The sequence below is a fragment of the Fonsecaea multimorphosa genome (assembly GCF_000836435.1).
Source record: "Fonsecaea multimorphosa CBS 102226 unplaced genomic scaffold supercont1.3, whole genome shotgun sequence".
Classification (NCBI taxonomy): Eukaryota; Fungi; Ascomycota; class Eurotiomycetes; order Chaetothyriales; family Herpotrichiellaceae; genus Fonsecaea; species Fonsecaea multimorphosa.
The window spans coordinates 565,005-586,591 of record NW_015971637.1 but is presented as its reverse complement, the minus strand read 5'-3'; the positions used below and the strand labels follow the sequence as shown (position 1 = coordinate 586,591).

Below are 21,587 nucleotides of genomic sequence, written 5' to 3'. Positions count from 1 at the left end.
GTCCAAGAGCGCCCCTAGCTATGCGTCTCCAGCAACACGAGGTTATTTTGTACGAAGTCACCATTTCTCATCAGCGAGAAGATGCCTGACGCCTCATATCATACATTGCTAGTCATCGCTGTCCCATCCTGTTCCCGAGTCCTTCAAATGCCAGGTCTGTTGTCCTGTTGGTCCAAGGCCGACGCCATCGCTGAGTGCGCTTCAGAAATCCACGCCGATAAATGTCATGATTGTCATCCCAACCACTTCATCCACCCACATCTCCCGTTATGCTCTAGCCTCGTCAACACAGAGCCACCACCACTCCAACGTCTCATATCCCTTCGAGCTAGTATCCATCTTTGCAAACCCAGACTGTACACACCACTGCATGATGAGTTCAACTTCAGCTTCATCAAGCCCAAATCCAAAAGTCCTTGAGATCTGCGAGGCGGACACACCCGGCATTTGCGAGACGAGCCCGATCACGCCGACAAGAAACGTGTACCAGAGTGCCGCTTGCACGTTTCCATGAATGTCAACCCATATAGGGATTGGCCCCATCGGCTCATCTGCCTGTCCACGCGGGATGGGGAGCTGGCGTATTCCCAACGCGCCCGACCAGGGATCCCCAGACGGATATTCCTTTGTCGGTGTGAGCTCGATCCCGAAACCCAACAACTTCTTGTCCAGGTCTTTGGTCCGATAGCCTACACGTTCGTGATCCAAGCCATAGCGAGTCTTTGGCACGTCTGCGCCTGGTCGGACCCTGACGCGTCCTGATGCCATCAGGTTCAACACTGCCACCATCTTACCGTCTGGGACAAGTTCTTCTTTCTCGATCGGGACACTATTCCCCCTCGCGAACTCGTGGTCAAGAACTTCCAATTTGTATTTGGCGGCACAACGGAGCACATCCGGAGTGACCATGCCCCGCTCCTCAAACTGGTGGAGGAACTTGCGGTGAGCTTCCCAGGTGCGCACACGATGCAATCCTTGCTCCAGTTGGTGAGCATTGAGTTTGCGTTGAATGATCTTCTCATCTTGAAGCAATTTCAACGCACGTGAGAGGAGTGCATCGCATTCTACCGGGTTTAGGGCAAGGGTGGAGAGTTTGGCCTGCGCCAATTCTGCATTGAACACCGATTCGGGAGTGAAAACGGTCGCGAGCACCCATGACTTAGCGACACGAAGGGCTGGCTTGGCCATCTCGAGTTCGAAGCCATGTTGATGGCGAAGGATGGCGGATTGCATTGTAGAATTAGCATGTGTGGCGAAAACTGTCGACCTTGCGGCATCTTCTTTAACGTTCGTTGTACTGTTGTTCCACACGGTATTGTGGAAGTATCTGGGTTGGGTGAATTCTAAGGCATAGCTATCCAGCAACTCGCCCCGGTTGGCTGGAAGGTGTGCAATCCGCTTCAGATTGAAACGGTCAACGCTCTCTAAGGCCCAGTCCACAATGGCGCCCCAGTCCGTGGCTTCGATAACATCAAAGCCGACCGACGCTACCTCGCCCGCTTGTAGCGCTTCCAAGTACCTTGATTGCAGGTCCTCTGTGAGATTTTGTATATCAGAACTGTATCTGGTTGATAACGTATTCCAGCGGGCTTTGATAACTTCTTCCTTTTGATCAGGGAAGAGCGTCATGACAATATGCCAGTTGATGAAACTTTGCATTCCGCCTGCTAGCGTCCGAACAACGATGACGGCAACTGCGATTCGGTATATCATCTCCTCTGGCATCGTCTGCAGCCATTTGGCACTCTTGGGAAGCTTTCGGGTTGTATTGCCAAAGGCCGAGATTCCCGTACGCCTCGATGGTGTTGTGTCGGAAACCCGTCTCGCCCTTCTGCGGCGTTTCGAGGGAGGTAGAGGGATGAACCCATGGTCATCTTCCGACAATCTGCGCTTAGACGGCCTTTTTGATCGTCGAGGTCCAAGTCCTGGGGAAAGTGGTCGCATCGAATGTAAATTTGCTTCGTCCACTGCTACGATTCGGGAGGTGACACTGGAAGATGCTTGCAGGGCGTTCGCAAATGCTGCCCATGTTTCGGCAGGCGGATAAGCAACCTCGAGCTCGCTTCCATCCTCATCGAACTGTACAAGGCTGCTAAATTCGATTGCCAGTGGAAAAACCGAGCCCGCATATAGGGCAGCTGGGACCGAATGATTGATGAAAGCGAACCTAGATCGTTTCGATAGAGCCGCGCCAGGCTCTTGTTCTTCCCACGCACGAACTCCCTCAATCTCGCAGGCAAAGCGTTGCCAGTCAGCATCGTCGGCTTGAAAGGCATCATAGTCCAATCTAAGATCAGGAAGTTGTAGAATATCTTCCAACGAGGAAGGGAAATTTCGCCATATTATTGACCTTCCAGCTGCCTGGGAACCTTGCTGTTCAAACCTTCGTCGCCGCCGAATGGGTCGAAATGCGCCAGCCTTCCAAGGATTGGCATCGGATGTGTCGGAGCGCAATGCACTCACGGGGCACTCCTTCCTCCAGTTGTGGAGATGCACAATTGGAAGCGAACCCAACGCTGGAACTCTGAGTGTAAGAAAACTGCCAGCCGGAGTCTCTGTCATTGGTGACGGAGAAGACTCGGTTGTTTTTGTGCGGCTTCTCTCACCCCTACTGCTTGTGGAGGCGATTCTTCTTTTCGACACAGCCGATGATGCACGTCGACTCCTCGGTGGTTCTTCTTCAACATCAGGCGTTCTGCTCGGAGCCCTTTTATTGACGAGGGGAATGCGGTAGCCTTCATCCCTCCACTCAGGGGGTATGTAATCAGTGGGTTCCGCATTGATAATATTCTGCTTCACTTCCTCGACGGCTTGAGACAAAGGGTCAATGTGCGGTAAGAAGATGACCGAGCGCGTAACCATGATTCCAGACTTTCCTCGAAACGTGAACATGACCTGTTTTAGTCTTCGAGACTCATTCAAGGACTTGATCGCTGTCTTAATGGTTTTCAGCAGGGGTCGACCTTCCCCTCCGGCCTCTTGCCAGCGAGGCAACGCAACACGTTTGAACATTGAAGCATCGTTTGGCACGACCCCTGATGTCTCTTGAATCAGTTGGAGAATGATTCTCCGGAAAAGAGCATTAGCGCCCTCGAAATAGCGTTGCTTCCCCTGACTCTGTCGATTCTTTGGCTGCGATTCGTCTTCGGCGTTCCCTGCTTCAACAGACGCCGTTCTTGCTCTTGTTGGGGTTGACAAACGTTTTCTGGTAGCGGCTTTCGACGGAAAGGACCTTTTTTGAGAGAAATTGTCCTGCCCTTCTGCTGAGTGATTGTTCTCTGGCAGCTGTTCACTCAAAGAAGGGCTTTTAGATGCCGCAGCTTCGGTGATACCCTCTAAGAATCTCGCTGATACCGGGTACTCAGGCTGCTCTCTTTCAACCGATAAGGTTCTCGTTGCTTCTGTCTCGCCGACACTAGGATTGACATCAATAATCATGTGTTTGTCACTGGAAACAGAGGGTTGCGTGTAATGAGCAGTTCGAGTTTCGTCCACATTTAGGTATGAAATACCTGTGGAGTGCTCCTTCATGGGTGAGTGGCTACTAGAATGTGACGGTGCCTCTGCGCTGGATACTTCGGATGCTCGGTGCAAGGACATCTGATTTTGAAGTTCAGAATCCGCGGCAAACACCTCGGATGGAGTCTCTCGAGATTCAGAAAAGACACGCACATTTCGGGTCTGATCCGATTGCAACAATTCCATTGCTTTCCGGGTCAACTTCCGGTTTCTGGCAGATCTGGCACGGCGTGGCTCGGTGATTTCAGGCTTCGAATTGGGAGCGGTTGGTGTTTCCGCGCTGGCGTCTCGTTCTTGAATCCGCCACTGCGAGCCCTTGCTGGCTTCACCATTTTCTATTCTTGTATCGTCAGAAAGGATGGTCCCATCTATTGATACACGAGACGAGGTTCTCGTGCCCAAAGCGCCTTCAGAAGGAGGTCCGTTTTCTTCATCAGTTGTGTCCATAAGCACATTCACTGAAAGTTGAATATCAGCTGGGTTTGGAAGCTGAGAAGGCAGTGCTGTCGGAAGGCCCGGGTCTTCATAGAAGATGCCTAACCTGGGCCCTTGTTTCCTCTTTTCTTCGCGCTTGCTGGGTCCGATTTCACTCTGGCGCTTCGATTTCCTTAGAGTACGTAGTGCTGATGGATGCATGGTTGGGAGGTCGGGGTAGTACCTTCTGAACATAAAGCTGTGTGATGCACTGGATGAGATGAATCGAAACGGGTGGACGATGGTCCTGTCGCTGAAGTCGACTGATGTCAACCGTGGAGTTTTCACGATCATGATTTGGGCTAACCTCTGGCTGTTGTCAGAGCGCAGCCCTTTGGGAGACATATAGATACCCTCAAGAGAGCGATCAAAAATTGCTCTTATTGAACGGATCCAATCGTCGTTGATGTCTTCTGGGAGCATCGGGACTGGCAACCCAGCCTCCAATGCCTGAACCAGAGTCTTGTCGAAATCTGCCGGACGCCGGGCGTACAGAGCAATGGCTGAGGGATCTTGTGCTGCTCCTTTTCTAAGATCGTTAGGATCCGCGCCTGCATCTAATCTAGCCTGCTTGAATTGCATCCGCCAGAACTTTTCTGTGCCCCGCATATATTTGCGAGGACGACCAATGACTGTTTTCTCCTCGTCATCTGAGTCTCTGCGACGTTTTGGCGGTCGCCGTGTCGGCTGGCGCGGCGGACGGGGCAGACGACGAGGTGTGCCATTCTTCGTGCTGGACGAGACTGGCAACTCATCACGTATCTTCATAGCTATTTTCGTCCCCTGCTTGACAATGGCAGGCTCTCCAAGGCGTTTTTGGACATCTCCAGGGGCGGCTGCTTTTATCAGATCGTAAAAGGTGGCCTCGCCATGTCGTAGCTGTAGGGCCAACGGAGCTTGTATTGGAAAACCCAACTCGTCAACATGAGCATGAGATAGGGAAGTCTCGTGATCATCAGAGACGGCCTCCTTTTCTGCGAGCCTCTTCATAATTTGATGAGCACCCGGGATTTCAGAAACGTCGAGACGTTGGTCTGCCGCTTTCTTCCGAAAGACATCCCATGAGAAGTGAACATACTGGATGACCCCATCGTGTCTCACAGTGGTTCGGACAATGGCCAGGTGTCGCAAATGCTGTGGCTGAATGATGAGTGACTCGCATGATAATCGGAGCAACAGAGACTCTAATTGACGACGCACAAAATCGCCAGTAGTCATTATACGTGCATTCTTGTCACTGTTAGTATTGCAACACACGGGGAGAAGTCCAAGGGCATACCAAATTTGTCAGACCCTCCAGACCTGCAAGTCGGACCGCATCAACGAGAATATTAGGCATTAAGCGATCAGGGTTCCATCTGGCAGGTTTGTACACAGCTTCTGAGGCCTCTTCATTTTCCTCCTCGGCCGCAAAATGTGACGCACTTTGGTTATTCCGATCCTCTGGCTCGGAAGATGCCAATTCCTCAACTGTTTGGCTCAAAGACAGCTTTTCTGTGTCGAAATTCTCCAGGTCTACTGCGTCGGCACGATGCAAAAGCTGAACGAAGTGTCGCAGGTCGTCAGATGTCGCAGAAGGACCTACAGCAGTTCGAACTCTCTTGATGCACTTCAGCTTCTCGAGCCGACGAATAATCTTAGAAAGGATGGCCGACTCTGCCGACGATCCTAGACTCAATTCTTCCGCCAGTCTTGTCTGAGATATAAGGTTGTGTTCTTCCAACACATCGAAGATTCTGCGGACAACATCTCGCAATGTCGATCCATGTTGCGGGAGGCTATGAAGCTTGTGGAACGGCTCGGCGTCGGCTGCATTGTGGTGGGCGAACTTTTTCAGGGTGAGTCGGCTTGTCCGATTACCGTGGCGAAAGACGATTTCCTTGGCTATGTAGCCCTTGCTTTGCAAAGCATCCGTCCGCTTTGGAACAGAGCGCTTGTCCTGCCCAGACGCTCTCACAAGGTCTCCTTGTAAAATCCCAGTTGATCTCGCAGCAGCAATATGAGACAAGAGCTCGAACTCAAGAGGCACAACCTTGCTAATGTCCGGGGGATGACCACATATAGCCTCATAGACCCGAGCCTCGTTAACAGAGATTCGTGGTCCTTCAACAGCACGAGCTCTTCCGGGCCTTGGTCGATTCTTGGGTGTTGCTCTAGGCTGGGTTGACCCGTCCGACGCAGCATCATCCTCAGCGGATCTTTGCTTGTGTCCGGCAGCGAGGTTGAGGTAGTGCGGAAATTGGAGCTCTATCTCGGCCAACGATGTCTCGTTGTACCGTCTATCGTCACCGATAGAGACATCAGGATGCCGGCCTAGCCATGACCAGACCTTGGCAAGTAGAGGCCGGTCAACCGTGACTGCTGATATAGCATCAACGCCCTCGGTGGGCACATTGGATCCCGAGTCATCTTGCGGTTTGTCGTAGAATGACGAGATGGACTGAGCGATGTCACTAATGGAGAGGCCTACGCAGAGAGTTGGAGGTTAGCATTCGTAATGCATAGATGTGGGGCTGAGCCAGCGGTGAGTGTTTGAAGTGCTGGAACCCTTGCCACTGGAACCTCGGATCATGCAAGTTTGGAGGGAAAATGAGTCGCAGAATCAACTGACCTTGACTACCACTGACTGCAATTTCCTCGAGCAGAAACTCGATCAAATCATCCAGGCCCTTCGCCATAGTCTGCTCTCCATCTCATGATGTGACGAAGAGCCAGTGGATTCTGGTCGCTTGAAGAAAGGACTTTTTATGTCGGTGACTCTTTTTTTCTCTTTCCTGTTCGAGTCCCAGCCGTTTCAATTTTTTGGCTGTGGCCTTGGCAGATACTGGCTTGGGCACTGATTGGCCCGAGCAGTGGCGCCAGTGCCGAACGAAACACGTGATATCATAAATGGGAGCACCTTTCTACGCAGATACCAAGGAGGCACCTACCTAGGTCCTTAGTAGTATTCTGTACAGTATCATAACGAGAATAGCTAATGTTTAGTTGCTAAAGTCGATCGCAGGTGAATTGGTCTGCGTGTCCATCTCCCCCTGGTGACATTGACTGCTTGGGACGGGCGCTACGGGGGGAAGTTGATCGAACAGATCCATGTTATGGAGGGCAAGTCCGACAAACAATGAGCACACATCTTTAAGTCAATGCCTGTTCTATGATCCATCTAGAAGGCGATGTGGTCTGTTGCATTTGGCCAGCCTTGAGCGAACATGTAAGTGCGAGTCGAGAGACTGTCTCTTCAAATAAATTTTTTCCTAATGCCTCGATCCCATCCTTGTCCCAGACTTTCTCTGGCTGCAATGCCGCACTTTCCCCCTGCCCAAACTCCCCCATGCTGGACAAAGCAAGCAGACTCCCGATTCCTTGCATTTTTTGGGAACAAGTGCGAACACTGGAGAATAGCCAAAATTGCTGAGATCTGCCTTCCCACACCGACCGTACTTCGAAAACCGCAGGTCGGCCAGATATGGTGAGAGACGAGTAGATGTACAAAAGACCGCACAACAAGCGTCTGGTACAGCAGGTGCTGCATCCCGAGATCGCACGGCCTGGAATGGGAATTTTGAGACGGCATCATCAGGATGCCGCTCCTCTCGACGGGCCGTATCGTCGGTTATTGCGCTGCTTTTGCGGCTTGGACACGGTGCTCCAGCCGTCTTCTTCCAGTTCTGTAGCTGTACTGGGTGTGGGAGGTTGGGGTGCAGGTCCATTCCTCCAAGAACCGTTGGTCTTTGCAGATGTAGGCGTCTGCACAATTTGCTTGGGTTTCACTGCTTTGTCGTCCGTTGGCTGAGGCTGTTCTTCTCCCTCTTCATCATTCTCATCTTCCGCAACCATATCGTTCATGCCCGTGTCAGCACGGCGAAGAAGGTCAAACTTGGGCGTAGGTTGAGCATTGTCCTCGCCATTTTCTTTCGCGGTGCCGGACTCCTTGGGCTCCTTAGGCTCCTTAGGCTCCTTGGGCTCCTTGCTCTCCTTGGGCTCCTTGCTGGGCGTTTCCTTAACCCGCTCCTTGTCCGAGTCGGCTTTCTCCTTTGCCAGTCTCTTCTCCTCGGCCCTTTCAGCCTTGGCCTTTTCCTCGGCCTCCCTTTTCTGTCGGAGAGCAAGTTGACGCTTTTCTTCAACCTCCTTCTCCTTAGCTGCGGTGTCAACGGGACGAGCTGCTCCAAATGGGCTCGACTTCGAATCCGAAATGCCGGCGGGAGATGCCACGGGATCCGTTTCAGAAACAGTTCTCTTCTGCAAATTCAGTTTCGGCCTGGTCGCCGGAGCCGGGGGCGCTGCAGGAGATGAAGGCTCGCTGGCTTCGGGAGTCGGCGCTTTGGCAGAATCAGGTTTCATTCTAGCGCGCCATTGATTGTCGAGCTCCGGTGCTGTCGGCTGTCGCTCAGGAGGGGGGCGTTCGGCGTATTCGCGTCGTGGGGGTCGAGATCCCTCCTGCGATCTTGCCTCGCCCCAGGACGGCGAATTCTTGCGGAAGCCGTAGCCTTCCTTGCTTCCTTGTCTCCCGCCCTCCCGGAGAGTCGTGGGTCCCGGAGTGACCGGTGACAACGGACCTTTTCTTTCCCAATTCGAGAAGTCCCTCACCTTTCCATCTCCTTCCCCCCCAAATCCTCGCCGATGGCCACGCTCGTTGCCATGGCCTCTCTCACTTCCAGCATCGGACATGTTATCAAAGCTGCGGCCTCCATAGCCTCCTGGCCTGTCAGACACTCTACGTTGATTTGGCAGTTCTGGAAGAGGTCCCTTTCTTGACCAATCGCTGAAATCGCGGGTCTCATGTCTTTCCTTGGCTAACCAGACAGTCAGTACAAGTCACAAACAGTCTCGGTGACAACTCACGTGGTTCGGCGACGCTCACACGAACTTGGCGACCTGCCAAGTTGTTGCCACTGAGAGCCAATGCAGCCTTGAGACCATCCAAAGTTGCAAATTCAACATAGCCGAATCCTTTGGGCTTGCGATCTTGTTTGTCTTCCACAATGCGGACGTTTGTGACCTGGCAGTCGCGAAAAAAATCGTTTATATCTCCCTGTGTGGCGTCGAAGGATAGATTTGCAAGATGTGCAGTGAAAGGGGGTTGCGTGGGGAGGGGGAGTTGTTCTCTTGCAGGGAAGGTGTCTCGGCGTTCTGTTGGTGATGGTAGTCTACAGTCAGCATTCTGTCCGGTCTGGTGATTCGACAGACGGTGACAAACCTGGATAGCCATTGCCCATGCCCGTAGTTGTGCTAAACGCTCTTCGTTCTGACCCATAGCTTGGTCTTGTGTCGGAGGCTGTCGTCGCACCACAAAGTCAACGTCCATTGTCCCCTGGGGTTTTCATCGTGTACGGAGAGTACTTACTCGGGAGGGGCATGTCCTCCATCTCATCTGCCCAGGAGCCATAGTCTACCAACATTTAGCGACACGGGTTGGCTGCATCCAGCCTCGGGTGGAACGCACTCTCATCCTGCAAGAAGGTCCCGAGGGACATTTTTTGGTTCTTTTTGGGAGCTAGAACATGTCAGCAAGTGAAGCCCAGGACGCAGCCAGTTGCGCAGGCTGTGCGCCGAATGTCGCCGTATGCTCGTACCCATGATTGCGAAATCTCAGCAGGCGCCCTAAAAATGTACGCTCGCTGGTGGATTCAAAAGTGCGAGTCGGAAGTCGCAGCCTAAGCACGTCGTCGAACGCACTTCGACCAGACAAAGGCCTGGAATTGATGTTGTTTGATAGTAGACAAAGTACAGCGCCTTGTGTGATGTCGGCGCAGTGGATGTCACGATGTGTACGAAAGTCTTGAAAGATTTGCGGGCGCAGGGCGGTAGTAGGAGACTCTGCAGGCAAAGGCAACTTTGTCCGGCCTTTTCTTTCCTTGACCCGCACGAGTGCCATTTTGGGTTTGGACGCAGCAGGCCAAATTGGGCTCTTGGCGGCATGGTGCGTGGTGCATTTCCGACAGCCACGCTTGCCACATTCACCATTGTCGGCGAGTGCTATTTCTTTTCTCTTGTACAAAGTCCCAGGAACTGTATAATGCGCTATGTCCAAGGAGCATCCTAGTGTCGCGAAAGATATTCTCTGGAAGCCGTTTGTGCCTGCACTCTACGTGGGAGCCGCCACAGGTAGGAGATGATGCTACCCAAAGAACCATTGGGAATCTGAGCCGTTGACTTATGGCAAACAGGGGTTTGTGGTGCGGCGTATGGCGGTATAGCTGGCACTCTCATTCAGACTTCGAGTCCATTGGCGTATACTGCAATCTCTGCAACACAATGGTTTTCTGCTGGCACCACCTTCTTCTGTCTGTGTCACTGCTCCAATTTGGAATTCGCATCTGCTTATATCTTTCCAGATTGCCGGAGTGTATTGCTGGCAGGTCCCTTATCTCGGGATAAGGATTTGCACCGAGTCGCTGCAAGTGGCATTGCAGGTTCATGTTCCGGAGCTGTGATCGCAACCTTCTGTGAGTGGCGGGGACGCAAAGCAGAATGGACATTTTTTGACCGCAGTCAGTGCCTCGAGGAAGCCTGGTCACAGGTAGCATCATGTTCGGAGTCATTGCTGCTCTGTCTCAAGCAGGGTTGAATACCACGCAAGGCTCTTCATCTATTGCTCAACTCTCTTCACGTCTGAAAAGCGGCTTTGCTACATTTTCTCCTATGAAATCTCTGTCGGACAAAGAGTATGAGGATTTGCTTTTAGATAAGCTCCTCCGGATTGAAGCGGAAATTGCTGTATTGGACGACAAGATAGCAAGCCTACGAGCGGCAAGGGACGAACGCGTCCACGTTAAGTATCAAGAGCTGAAAACCCGTCCGAGCTGAGAGCTGTTTCACGTCACAAAGTATTGTTCGCTATCGCGTGGGTGAGGATGCAACAAGGAACGTGGCAACGAAGAGTGTGGCGGCACCTCTCAAGCAGACTGTCGCCGAGTGCTCATCTGAAAGATCGACCACCACTACAGACTCGACGATTGGAAGTTGTAGACCGGCGAATATCGCTCGACAGACCTCTACCTACCACGCGGGCAAACCACAGAAGACAAAGTTTGCAAACCGTACACATATGTACCTGCCCCATGGAGCAGGGCGTTTGGGAGTGATAACCTCCACCGAGGCACGAGCTCCGTCACCCGTGCTGCCAGTCCTATTCCGAACATGGCAAAGATGAACAGCCAAAATGAGCGGCCAAGGAGTGGGAAATCTAAGAAGTGTTGAGGGAAGACGGGTCGCCTAATTCTAGGATCATTTCGATTATCGATAGATGTGATTGGCATGAGCAGATGCTGCGGTCGAGGATCGCTGGAGGCGGCACGATAATGCGCAATCTCTTAGCATAAACCAGGATAGGAATGCTTCAATCAGCATAAGGAGCTTGATCATCTACCTAGGTAGACACCCTTTCTCATCCTTTACACAAGCTGAGTCACCAATGCATAGCTGCTTTGGGCTGCATATGTGCCGGAGAGCTTCTTCCCTGAGCGGCATACCCACTCCAATCCTCCGAGTCCTCCACCCGTTCGCCTACCAAGAGATTTCCTCGTATTTTCTGGCCCGCACCCTCGCAACATTCCATGCTTCCTCGCTCCACCATGTGCTTTGATTGACAATGACCGGGGACGCCGGCAACTCTCTCCCTTGCTGTCGCATGACTTCACTCTATCGATTTGGAATGCGATAGAGCGATATAACCACCCCCGCGTCTGAAGTCACTGCGCCTGTGCTTCACTGCTCCCTCACTCGCAAGCCCGGGCAATACCTCAGCAGCCCTTCCCCCACACGTCTCGGAGAACGCATCTAGAGGCTTTGATCTGGATTTTGGAACCCACGCCCGCTCGCTGTGTTGATGGTCTGTTGCTTCGGTGCAAGGCGCAATACGAAGGGTGATGGGAAAAGCTCTGTCAACTATGTGGCTCCAGAGAGACCACTGTCTCGACGATAGCGACCTTATTCGTGAAATGAGATGACACGACTGCCCGCACGCCTGACCTCTGTTGCCTCCTTCCGGTCGGTGTTGAAGCACGGGAAGAGAGTGCTGAAACACCAAGATGCCTCTCGTCAATGTCACTTCGGTCGCGGCCGTCCTCCTGCTCCTCTACCTATCCTCCTTTATCCTACTTGCGATTTTGAGGATTGCGACCGGCATATCAATTCAGCGCATTGGCTACTTTAGCTTGAGGCACATTTCATACACCCCAAGAGAAGGACTGAGAATAGATCTGCGAGGTGTTGGACTGAGCTTGCGTAGGCCTACCTTCGCCCAGCCAACATGGATCAGTATTGTGTTCGAAGATTTGAAGCTCACCATTGATCCGACCGCGTTGGAAAACACATCCACAAAGACGAATTCACAGCACATCACCAAAGGGAAGCTGGAGCAAGACGCAGACTTACGCCGGCATAGCGGACACAAGAGCCAGCTTTGGAAGAAGCTGACCAACATCAAAGACCACATCAAACGCCTGCACCGCAAAATCCGTGTTTGGCGCATGTTTGATGTCAGTGCCTATAACACATCTGTGGAGATTGTTGGTGTCGGCTATGTACAGATTTCGACCTTCACTGCGGCTGTTTACACCAGACGGAAGCTCCTTGATCGTGGACGACTCTTCCGACACAAGAAGGACCCTCTGGGAGACCAGAAGCCTGCGGAATGGGTTTTTACAGTCAAGAGCATTCAGATGGGAGTTGGTGGCCGTGATCCAATCGAGATACTCGATGCGCTGACAATTAACGTGCATGGCTTGCTTTACAAGGACAAGGAAGGCCTCCGGGACACTTCAATCGCGATCAAAGGCGGCCGAGTCTATGTACCTGTCGATGAGCTTATTCACTTCTCGCGGAAGGGTAAAAGGACGACGAAAGCCTATGAGCCCTATGATGTGCTAAGTCCTATCGATGAGATTTCGTTCGAGGATGTGGCCGGAGAACTGGACAGTCCCGGAAGTCGTGAGGCTGCTATCGTGCAGACCGTAGCAGACTCAAAAGAGTTTCTACGTTCTGCCCTTCAGAGCATCCAGGAGATTCAGGTCGGTATGAGCTTTGTACGCATATCGAAAGAGATTGTGTCACTCAGGCAAGCCAATCTTCCGCTGGTCGCCAACGTCGTCATCCACGAAATTGGCATTGACCTGCATAGGCTCGAGCAAAATTCGCCTGCACATCGCATGTACTTTCAGAGGGAGGACACCGCTCATCAAGCCCTGCTTGCCGCTCTGTCAATCTCTGTCAGCCTTGACGAAGATGACTCTCCCCCGAACAGGGTCATGTACATACCCATGGCTACGACCACTATCAGGACAACTCTACCAGCTAAGACTATGAATTTCGCACAAGACCGAGACGTTGCCGAAAGGAACAGAAATATCCTGTTTGCCAATCTTGTTGTCACATCACCATCGCTCGACTTAGCACCACAGCACCTTATGAAACTGTTGGCTCTCACTCAGCAAGGCCATAAATCTCAAGGTCAAGCTCCTCGTAATCACCACCGTCTCATCTCAAGATTGCTTCCCAAAGCTAGCATCAAGTTCTCCATCCATGAACCAGTGCTCAGATTTGTGTTGCCAGTCGCAAATCCTGCTCACGCTGGCCCAGGCGAGTACGACATGATCATTTCCTCCATCTCCTCCATCTCTCTGGACGTCGAATCCTCTCACTCAGCAGGTGGAGAGTTGTTGTATTCTCTTGGGTCGAGCTTCCGCGTCCTATCACATAAATTATATTATCAAGCTTCAACAGGCACGACGCACAACTTAATCATTACCGAAGCTTTGGAACTCAAGATTCAACTCACTGCATCGACGAATGTCTCCGTCACGCTCCAAGGAAATTTGCGGACTTTCTCCATTCTCATGGTTCGAGACGAAGTAAGCAAGGCAATCTATAATATAGTGAGGCACTTCAAACATCGTGCTCCTGAGGATAAAGCGGCCGTCCCAAAGTTGCCTTCCACAGCCTTCTTGCGGAAACTTCCTGCCTGGCTTATCGAGGCAAGCTTCGAAGGTTCTGGTTGCAGCCTCGAGGTTGCGGGCGTCGACCCTAGCGTCTCTGCCCAAACACGAGGTGCTGCCTTTGAGCTTGAATCCTGGTCAGCCCACTACACATCGGCAAAATCAGATTCAGGACGAAAGACGAAAGGACGGAAAGTCAGCACTTCAGTCCGCTATGATGAGACATTTTCAGCGGACAAAGGTGTCTACTCTTCTCCTTCACCACAAAAGCATCACCATAGTGATCCCACGGATGGAAGACGACTCGCATGCCATGTCAAGGGCTTTGACGGCTTCATCATCGAATCCCTTGATCGGTGGGAACCGACGCCATTCATGTCTATCCCACGACTTGAAACTGCATTCAGCACATCAAGGGATCAGCAAGGACCATTGTTCCACATTCACTCCTCTATTCGTGCGTTCTATTTGGACTTCTCCCTTTACAGATTCTACTCGATAGGTGTTGCAGGTTTCGTTGTGAAAGAAGCGTTCCTGGGACCAGTCCCGATCAAACAAGATACACAACATCATCCGAAAACAGCAGATCACCACGCTGTCCATGGGCATCTGCCTGCATCTTTGGACACAGAACTTTTTGCAATCGACGTCAAGGCGCATTACGTGCAAGTCAAGGCTGATATGCCACATGATCCCCAGATGATGCTCCAGATCTACCAAGTCTCGGGAGGCCGACACAGATGGGCGGCTCCCTTCATTAAGGCCGAACTTGCCCGTTTGCACGCGGAAGCGCCGCACCTCAAACGAATTTGGGCGCGTATCGTCAGCATCAGCAATGTGCGTGTAGATCTGCGCCACAACAAGAAGAAGACGCAGCACGGCATGATTGAAGAGAAAACCATCGACGTCTCGACCGACTTCATTCGTTTAGCAGTACCGCACGGGCTCCAAATGTACAGGGTTTTTGACAACTTCATCAACACTTCAAAGGCCATGAAACAGCTGCAGCACCGGTTCCAGACACGGTCCAACGAGTATGTGCTCGCGAAGCACCCCGTTTCTCCTGTTAAGGTTCCTCGAATCTCGCTTCGGTCCAAAGCCCTTTGTTTCGAGCTGGAAGATGACCCTTTCGAATGGAAACTTGGTGTGATCTATCACGTTGGCCGCATTGAGCAGAAGCAACGCCTTGCCCGTGAAGATGCCTTCCGCTTGAAGGTTAAACGAATGAATGACGAGAGGCGACCTCGGTCATCGTCCCGACTGCGGGCCCAATCCGCTCACTCAAGCCGCCGTGGCTCTCCCAACGCCACCCCTGATCGTCATCATCATCGACGTTCCCGGAGTGTTGACACTGGACCGAGAGCCACCACGCCGAGAAAACGATCTATCTCCAGGGGGAGGCGCGGCAGAGACTCGCATCGAATTCGATACGATCGTGAAGGCGTGTGTTCACTGACAACCCATGCCAAGATAGAAGCAAGTGAGGCGTGGGAAAAGCTTCAGGAGCACAATTCCCGGAGCTGGAAAAGACGGATCGACTGGATGCTTCGTCTGCAGAACAACACCGTGAAAAGTGTTCGACAGCTGTTCATGGGCGCAGATGAACCCCCTCACGACGACCATGAGACCGAGACGATTCTTGGCATTCCGAACCGCCCTGGCTTGATGACCTTGATCATCAGTGACCTGCACCTCATCGTTGACAAGCCTTCTTTTCCGGAAGCTGACCTACCCAAATTCCTCCATGAAATTGGCAAAGGCATGCCGTACGACATGAAGTACGGATTGCTGATTCCTACAAGCCTGAGTCTCGATATGGGAGAGGCTCGTGTTTTCCTTCGAGATTATCCCCTTAACCTTCTTCATATTCCCGCCATACGCCCTGGACAGCCAGCTCGCTTGCCAAGCTGGTCTCTCAGAACAGACTTTGTGATTGCAGAAGAATTTCGAGATGAGAATTCTATCAAGCATGTTAAAGTCGAGATCGTCCCCAAAGGGCAGCATGGAGAACACGGAGAAGAGATTCCTGCCTTTGCGATTGACGTTAGAAGGACGGTGGCCCCGGTCAAAATGTATTCAAAGCCTGTTATCGACATCAACACTAGCCTACCAACCACCATTTCCTGGGGTACATCCTACCAACCCGTGATACAAGACATGATGATGATCATTGAGAGCTTCACGAAACCTGAAATAGACCCTTCCGAGAGGGTCGGTTTCTGGGATAAGATTCGGCTGAGCTTTCACTCGCGGCTTGTTGTGAATTGGAAGGGGGACGGAGATGTTCAGCTCCGACTAAAGGGTACGAGAGATCCATATATTGTTACTGGATACGGTGCTGGCTTTGTCATGTGTTGGCGCAACGATGTACAGTGGTTGATACACCAAGTGGATGACCCCCGAGAGTTCATGACTGTGAAAAGTGGTGAATTTATATTGGCCATTCCCGACTACAGCCACGAAGCCCGCAACACACCAGAGCAGAGAGCAAGCAATGATTCAGACAGCGTATCTAGCACCAGTTCTACGAAAAACTCCGCCATTTTCAAAAAGGTCATCATGAAGTTATCGGGGAATGTTCAATGGACTGCTGGCCTGGTCTTTGAACGGGATTTGCCAGACGGGAGCCGCACTTCAGAATCCAGACATCATTACGATGTGGTATTGAGGAATCCCCTCTTTCTCCAGGACCTCGATTTGAATTCCTATGACGCGTTCCGTGGTTTCCGCAGTCATCATGTACATCTCTCCTTGGCCGTTGCTGCACCATACGACAAAAACTGGGTTGGTGCAGACTCAGCACCTTCCGAAAGCTACAACAGCGTCCATCTGAGTCCGAAATTCTTTTCTCACTTCTTCAACTGGTGGTCGACCTTCTCTGGCGTGATGTCTCTACCAGTCCGGCAAGGTTCACTGTGGAGAGGTCAGGGAAAGACCAGCAAGAAATTTGGACGACACCTTTCAACGATCAAATACAACCTTCTGCTGTCTCCTCTCTTCATCTCGCACGTTTACAAACACAAGGATGCTGAAGATTATCAAGCTGACGTTGTCTCTGCAACCGGCTTAAAAATCAAGATTGATAGCTTCATGCTGGACCTGCATCAGCGCAGAGAGTATTTTAATACCATGGCAAAGGTACGGGCAAAACAAATGAGGACCAGCGGCATGAAAATCTACAAGACTGAACTTGATTTTGTACGGGCGGACTTGAGGGCTGTGGCAGCACTCATTGCAGGGACAACGGCGGAAGACATTCAAAATGCAAGCGAGGAAACACTCTCTTCCTTGCAAGAAGTGCCTGCGAACATCGACCTGTCCCAATTCACCATTCCAGATCAGGATCTATCGTGGATTGACATGGACGACTTTGTGGAATTAGATTGGGTGTTACCCGCAGAGTCGAACCCGGAAACCAAGATCCTGCCATTGGCTTTCACTCCGCGTTTCACCTACTTCCGACAGACCGATCATGGAGGTGCCATTCAGGGAGACGAGTCCCGTACGAGTCCGTTTGGCGACGAGGACACACACTTCTGCGTGATGGGCCGTGATAATAACCCAAGAAAGGTTCAGATGAATCTTATCGAAACAAGGCTGCACGATCTCGAAGACAGGCTTCAAACCCACGTGCGCATTATGAACGAGCACGAACTTCTTTTAGTTAGAGAAGGAGATCACAACCAAGCAGTCCGCGACAAACATGAGCTTCTCGTCGCACAACAGAAGGAGTTAGAAAGCAAACGACGATTCCTCCAACATGGACTCCGACGTCTGATCGGCCATGCAAACCCAGGCGAGGTTCAACATGTCGACAATACTACGCCTCCCAATGGAGACGTGACGAAGTCTACGCCGGACTTGGAAGGACAGACACCTGGAACTCCTCAAATGGACATGGACGGGTTGTATTCAGCTCCTCACGATGAATTTGCGAGTGACTTCAACAACCGCTTCATCATCCATAATGTTCAGCTAAAATGGAACAATTCATTGAGAAATATCATCCTGCGTTACAGCCACCAAGTCAGCCAACGCCGAGGTTTTGTATACTACATGTCACGCCGCGCCGTTAAATTTATCCTCGACATTGTTGACGAGCAGGCGAAGGCCAAGGAACAGCGGCGCAGACAAGAGAGGAAGAATCAACCGCCGGTTCCCCCCACGCCGAGTGTCATCTCCCCGAGTGAGGAGAAAGATGAGGATTCCGTGATAGAAGACCGGATTAACCAGCTTCTGAATGATGTGAAACGGTTTGTCCAAGTCCCCGAAGGAGATGTGGATGAGGAATCAAAGCGCCCTGCAGCCGAGTATGACGATATCGAGCGGAGGTCGTCGACTGCTGATCTCGGTGACAAGATTGCAGAGAACTTCCAGGCGATGAATAGCTATCACCTGCGTCTGATCGCTCCCCAGATTCAACTCCAGAGTGAGAAGAACACCAAGGCTATCGTGCTCATATCGGCAAAAGGAATGCAACTAAAAGTTGTATCTATCATGGATAAAGCTCGCATGTCGGACGACGTCAGTGGCCTTGTTCAGCGTCGCTTCGCACTTGACATGGATGGAGCACAATTCTTCGTGGCCACGCAAAAGACATTGGCCAGGTATCTCCATCTGTACTCGGGCAACAGATATGGCAACTCTCCTGGATCGTCGTGGCCACCCTGGGTTTCTCTTGAAGCCATGTTCGATTTCCATCTAGAACCTTTCGGTTTCCAAAGAGTGATTCAGAAGACTTCTGCAGGCCTCCGATACGAGAAGTACAATCCCCTTCGCCTAAAATACAACGAGGAGGTTGAGAGCAACGAAAACGGAGAACCCAATGATGCCGCACGAAGAGAAAACCGAATTGATCAGTTATGGGTTGACTTCCCCCGGATTCGTGCTCGGTGCGACTCCACTCAGTACTACGCGATGTACATCATAGTCCTTGACCTGTTGCTATACAGTGAACCTTTGGAGAAGACAAGAAGCGAACGATTGGAGAAGATAATGCTCGCATCTGACTTCAGTGATTTGCGAGGCGCCCCTGAGATGGCTGAAAGCCTCCAAGAACGCATCCGACAGCTCGAAGACATCAAACTTCATTTCCAGATCCATGCCAAATATCTCGACAAGCAAGGCTGGCAAGATCGAATCAATCTTGAGAAGGACCTTGCCAGTTGCGAAGACGAATTGTTCTTTATTATGAAAGCTATCAATACGTCTCAGCAAAAGAGCGAAGACCGGAAAGTCTCTCAATCAAGTGGTCTCTTGCGGTGGTATCTCAGTGCCTCTGAGATTGTGTGGCACCTCATGCGTGACAAGGACGAACCTCTCCTGGAGTTTCAATTGGGCAACGCCGCATATGAGCGGATTGACAACACTGACGGCTCCAATCACAATGCCTTGGAAGTGGAACACATCAGAGGCTGGAATCTCCTGCCCAATGCACTGTACCCGGAAATAATTGGACCCTACTACGAAGCATCAGAAAAGGACAGGCGACCTAGCATTGTGGAGTCTCAAAAAATGCTCCAGGTACACTGGTACATGCTCGAAGCCATTGCTGGTATTCCCGTACTGGAACGCTTCCAGGTCACCGTCTTCCCACTAAAAGTGCAGCTCGAACGTGAACTTGGCAAAAAGCTCTTCGAATATATATTCCCTGGCGTGGGGTCGAATGCCTTTGAGAACGGCAGTTTTTCTCCGCTCATGGTTAAGAACATGGAGCCCACGGATGACGGAGACGATCAAGAGTTTGTGGAAGCACACAGTGCGTTAATGTCGGAGCAGGATCTTCAGAGCCCGAGCCCAGACAAAACTCGTAATACTTCACCGGGTGCTGTGGCAAGAAGGCTGAAGCCAACCTACGGCCTTGATGATGATGAGAAGCAAAAAGACTTGGCCTCCTCCTCTCATGGCAAGAACAAAGGTCTCGGTATCTCGGGGGATCACCACAAATTCTTCAAACACTTCAACAAGTCCGAGACTCGCTCTGTGTTCAAGGAGAAGGAACCTACGCGCAAAGGATCCTCAACCAGTCTGGGATCCGCAAAGAAACACGATGCATCATCTACAAGTCTGATTGCGCTTGGCTCCAGTGACGGGGGAACAGAGAGAAAGCGCTTCCCCATACACAGGACTGGCAGCAAAGAACGCAGCGCCACTGGCAAGAAGGACAAAAAGGACAAGGCTCCCACAGCCAATGACGACCTCTCCCAGATGATGTCTCGTGCGTCCAACTACATGACGCTTGCGCACGTCAAACTCAACAGCTTTGTCGTCTGCCTCTCGTATAAGGGCAAATCGGATCGCAACTTCGAGGATCTGCACGACTTTGTATTCCGCATGCCAACGCTCGAGTATCGGAACAAGACGTGGTCAAACTTGGATCTTGCGCTCAGGTTGAAAAAGGATGTGATCAGAGCATTGATTAGCCACACTGGAGCGATTATTGGGAACAAATTCTCGCATCACCGACCCAGTAAGAAACAGGTCGAACGACTCAAAGAGATAGCGCATTCAAGCACCATTGCGAATTCAGACATTAATCTTCAGCTCTCAGGAACTTCAGAGACGACAAGTCTGTATAGCTTCTCGCAGGACGGGAGGGATGATGATTTCGAGTCCTCGGGTATATCATTTCAGTCGCCGCCCGGAACGAATGGGCATCACAAGGGAGGCACTTTCCATGGGCCTAGCCCCTTACTGCGGAGCGGGTCGTGGTCTTCGAGCATCAATCTACCATCTATGGGGGCCACGGGTAGTGGGACACTCATAGGTACCACACCACGTTCAGTCCCCAGCACTGCTGGCGGAGGTGGCGGAGGAGCCGTTGGTGGAAATGGAGTCGTCAATAACACATCCTCGTTCTTTTCACGACCGCGATCTGCGCATCCGAGCTCCGCAACAAACTCCAGTCCGAATCTCAACAGTCCCAACAATTCCCCTTCGACCCCAAGCAGAGGTCTACTAAAGGACACGATCGGGAGACATTTCTCTGGAGACACGGTGAAAGGAAGAGTGCATTTCGGTGGACTCTCATTGATCAAAAGTGAAAGTCATTCGCACCGAGAGAGGAGCGACAGTCGTGGCAGCCACACTCCTAGCACCAAGGAGAGGGAAAGAGAAGTTGGTGGAAATGAAGAAGGTTCGGCAGGAAGCGTCGCTGGTGGAGTTGTTGGAGGTGCCGGCGGGTTGGGCACAGACAGCGACGCGGAGACCAAAAAACGGGGGAGTGTGTTGATGCTGGGCAAAAAGGTGTTGCACCGGTTGAGCTAGGATTTCGACTGATTTGACAGACAGACTGGGCCACCAAGCTCCAGCAGCAAGACGGGGTCAATACAAAAGAATAAGGAAGTCAGAACAAGGACCCAAAAAGTTTTCATATTGCGCAGGATTTGGACATATGGGAGGCGGGTGCCCTTGGAGTGTTGATGGGACTCAACGACATGATTTGAAGAGATCCTCGACGTTGGAACTCTACAAGGGTGTTTTAGGTTCATGAACAAATGGGATTATGGTTGCGATGGCGAGTTCGACGAGGAAGAAAGAGTCTAGGGCATGGCCTGCCTGCTCCAGATATACATGAGCAGCGAGTATCAGGCCTGACCGTTCGGCTTCAGTGTGGATGGGTTGGGGTGTGCGTGCATGCCGTGTGCAGGTATGCTTGTGTGT

The 21,587-nt window shown here is 51.7% G+C and overlaps 4 protein-coding genes across 4 annotated transcripts; 2 read left to right on the top strand and 2 right to left on the bottom strand.

Annotated features, from left to right (window-relative positions):
• Positions 1 to 267: 267 nt before the first annotated feature.
• On the bottom strand, positions 268 to 6,671 carry Z520_01991 (uncharacterized protein; the record flags this gene model as incomplete). Its single annotated transcript, XM_016772505.1, has 3 exons — positions 268 to 5,223; positions 5,273 to 6,459; positions 6,605 to 6,671. The coding sequence occupies 3 exons, from the start codon at positions 6,669 to 6,671 to the stop codon at positions 268 to 270; spliced, it is 6,210 nt and encodes a 2,069-aa protein (XP_016635975.1).
• An 895-nt stretch (positions 6,672 to 7,566) lies between these two features.
• Positions 7,567 to 9,464, bottom strand: Z520_01990 (uncharacterized protein; the record flags this gene model as incomplete). The annotated part of the gene is made up of 5 exons (XM_016772504.1): positions 7,567 to 8,783; positions 8,833 to 9,120; positions 9,188 to 9,265; positions 9,335 to 9,379; positions 9,434 to 9,464. 5 exons carry the CDS (start codon positions 9,462 to 9,464, stop codon positions 7,567 to 7,569), a joined length of 1,659 nt encoding a protein of 552 aa, XP_016635974.1.
• Positions 9,465 to 10,013: 549 nt separating this feature from the next.
• Positions 10,014 to 10,797, top strand: Z520_01989 (uncharacterized protein; the record flags this gene model as incomplete). The annotated part of the gene is made up of 3 exons (XM_016772503.1): positions 10,014 to 10,095; positions 10,158 to 10,436; positions 10,487 to 10,797. The coding sequence occupies 3 exons, from the start codon at positions 10,014 to 10,016 to the stop codon at positions 10,795 to 10,797; spliced, it is 672 nt and encodes a 223-aa protein (XP_016635973.1).
• Positions 10,798 to 12,020: 1,223 nt separating this feature from the next.
• Z520_01988 (uncharacterized protein) lies at positions 12,021 to 21,191 on the top strand (the record flags this gene model as incomplete). The annotated part of the gene is made up of 1 exon (XM_016772502.1): positions 12,021 to 21,191. One exon carries the CDS (start codon positions 12,021 to 12,023, stop codon positions 21,189 to 21,191), a length of 9,171 nt encoding a protein of 3,056 aa, XP_016635972.1.
• Between the last annotated feature and the right edge of the window lie 396 nt (positions 21,192 to 21,587).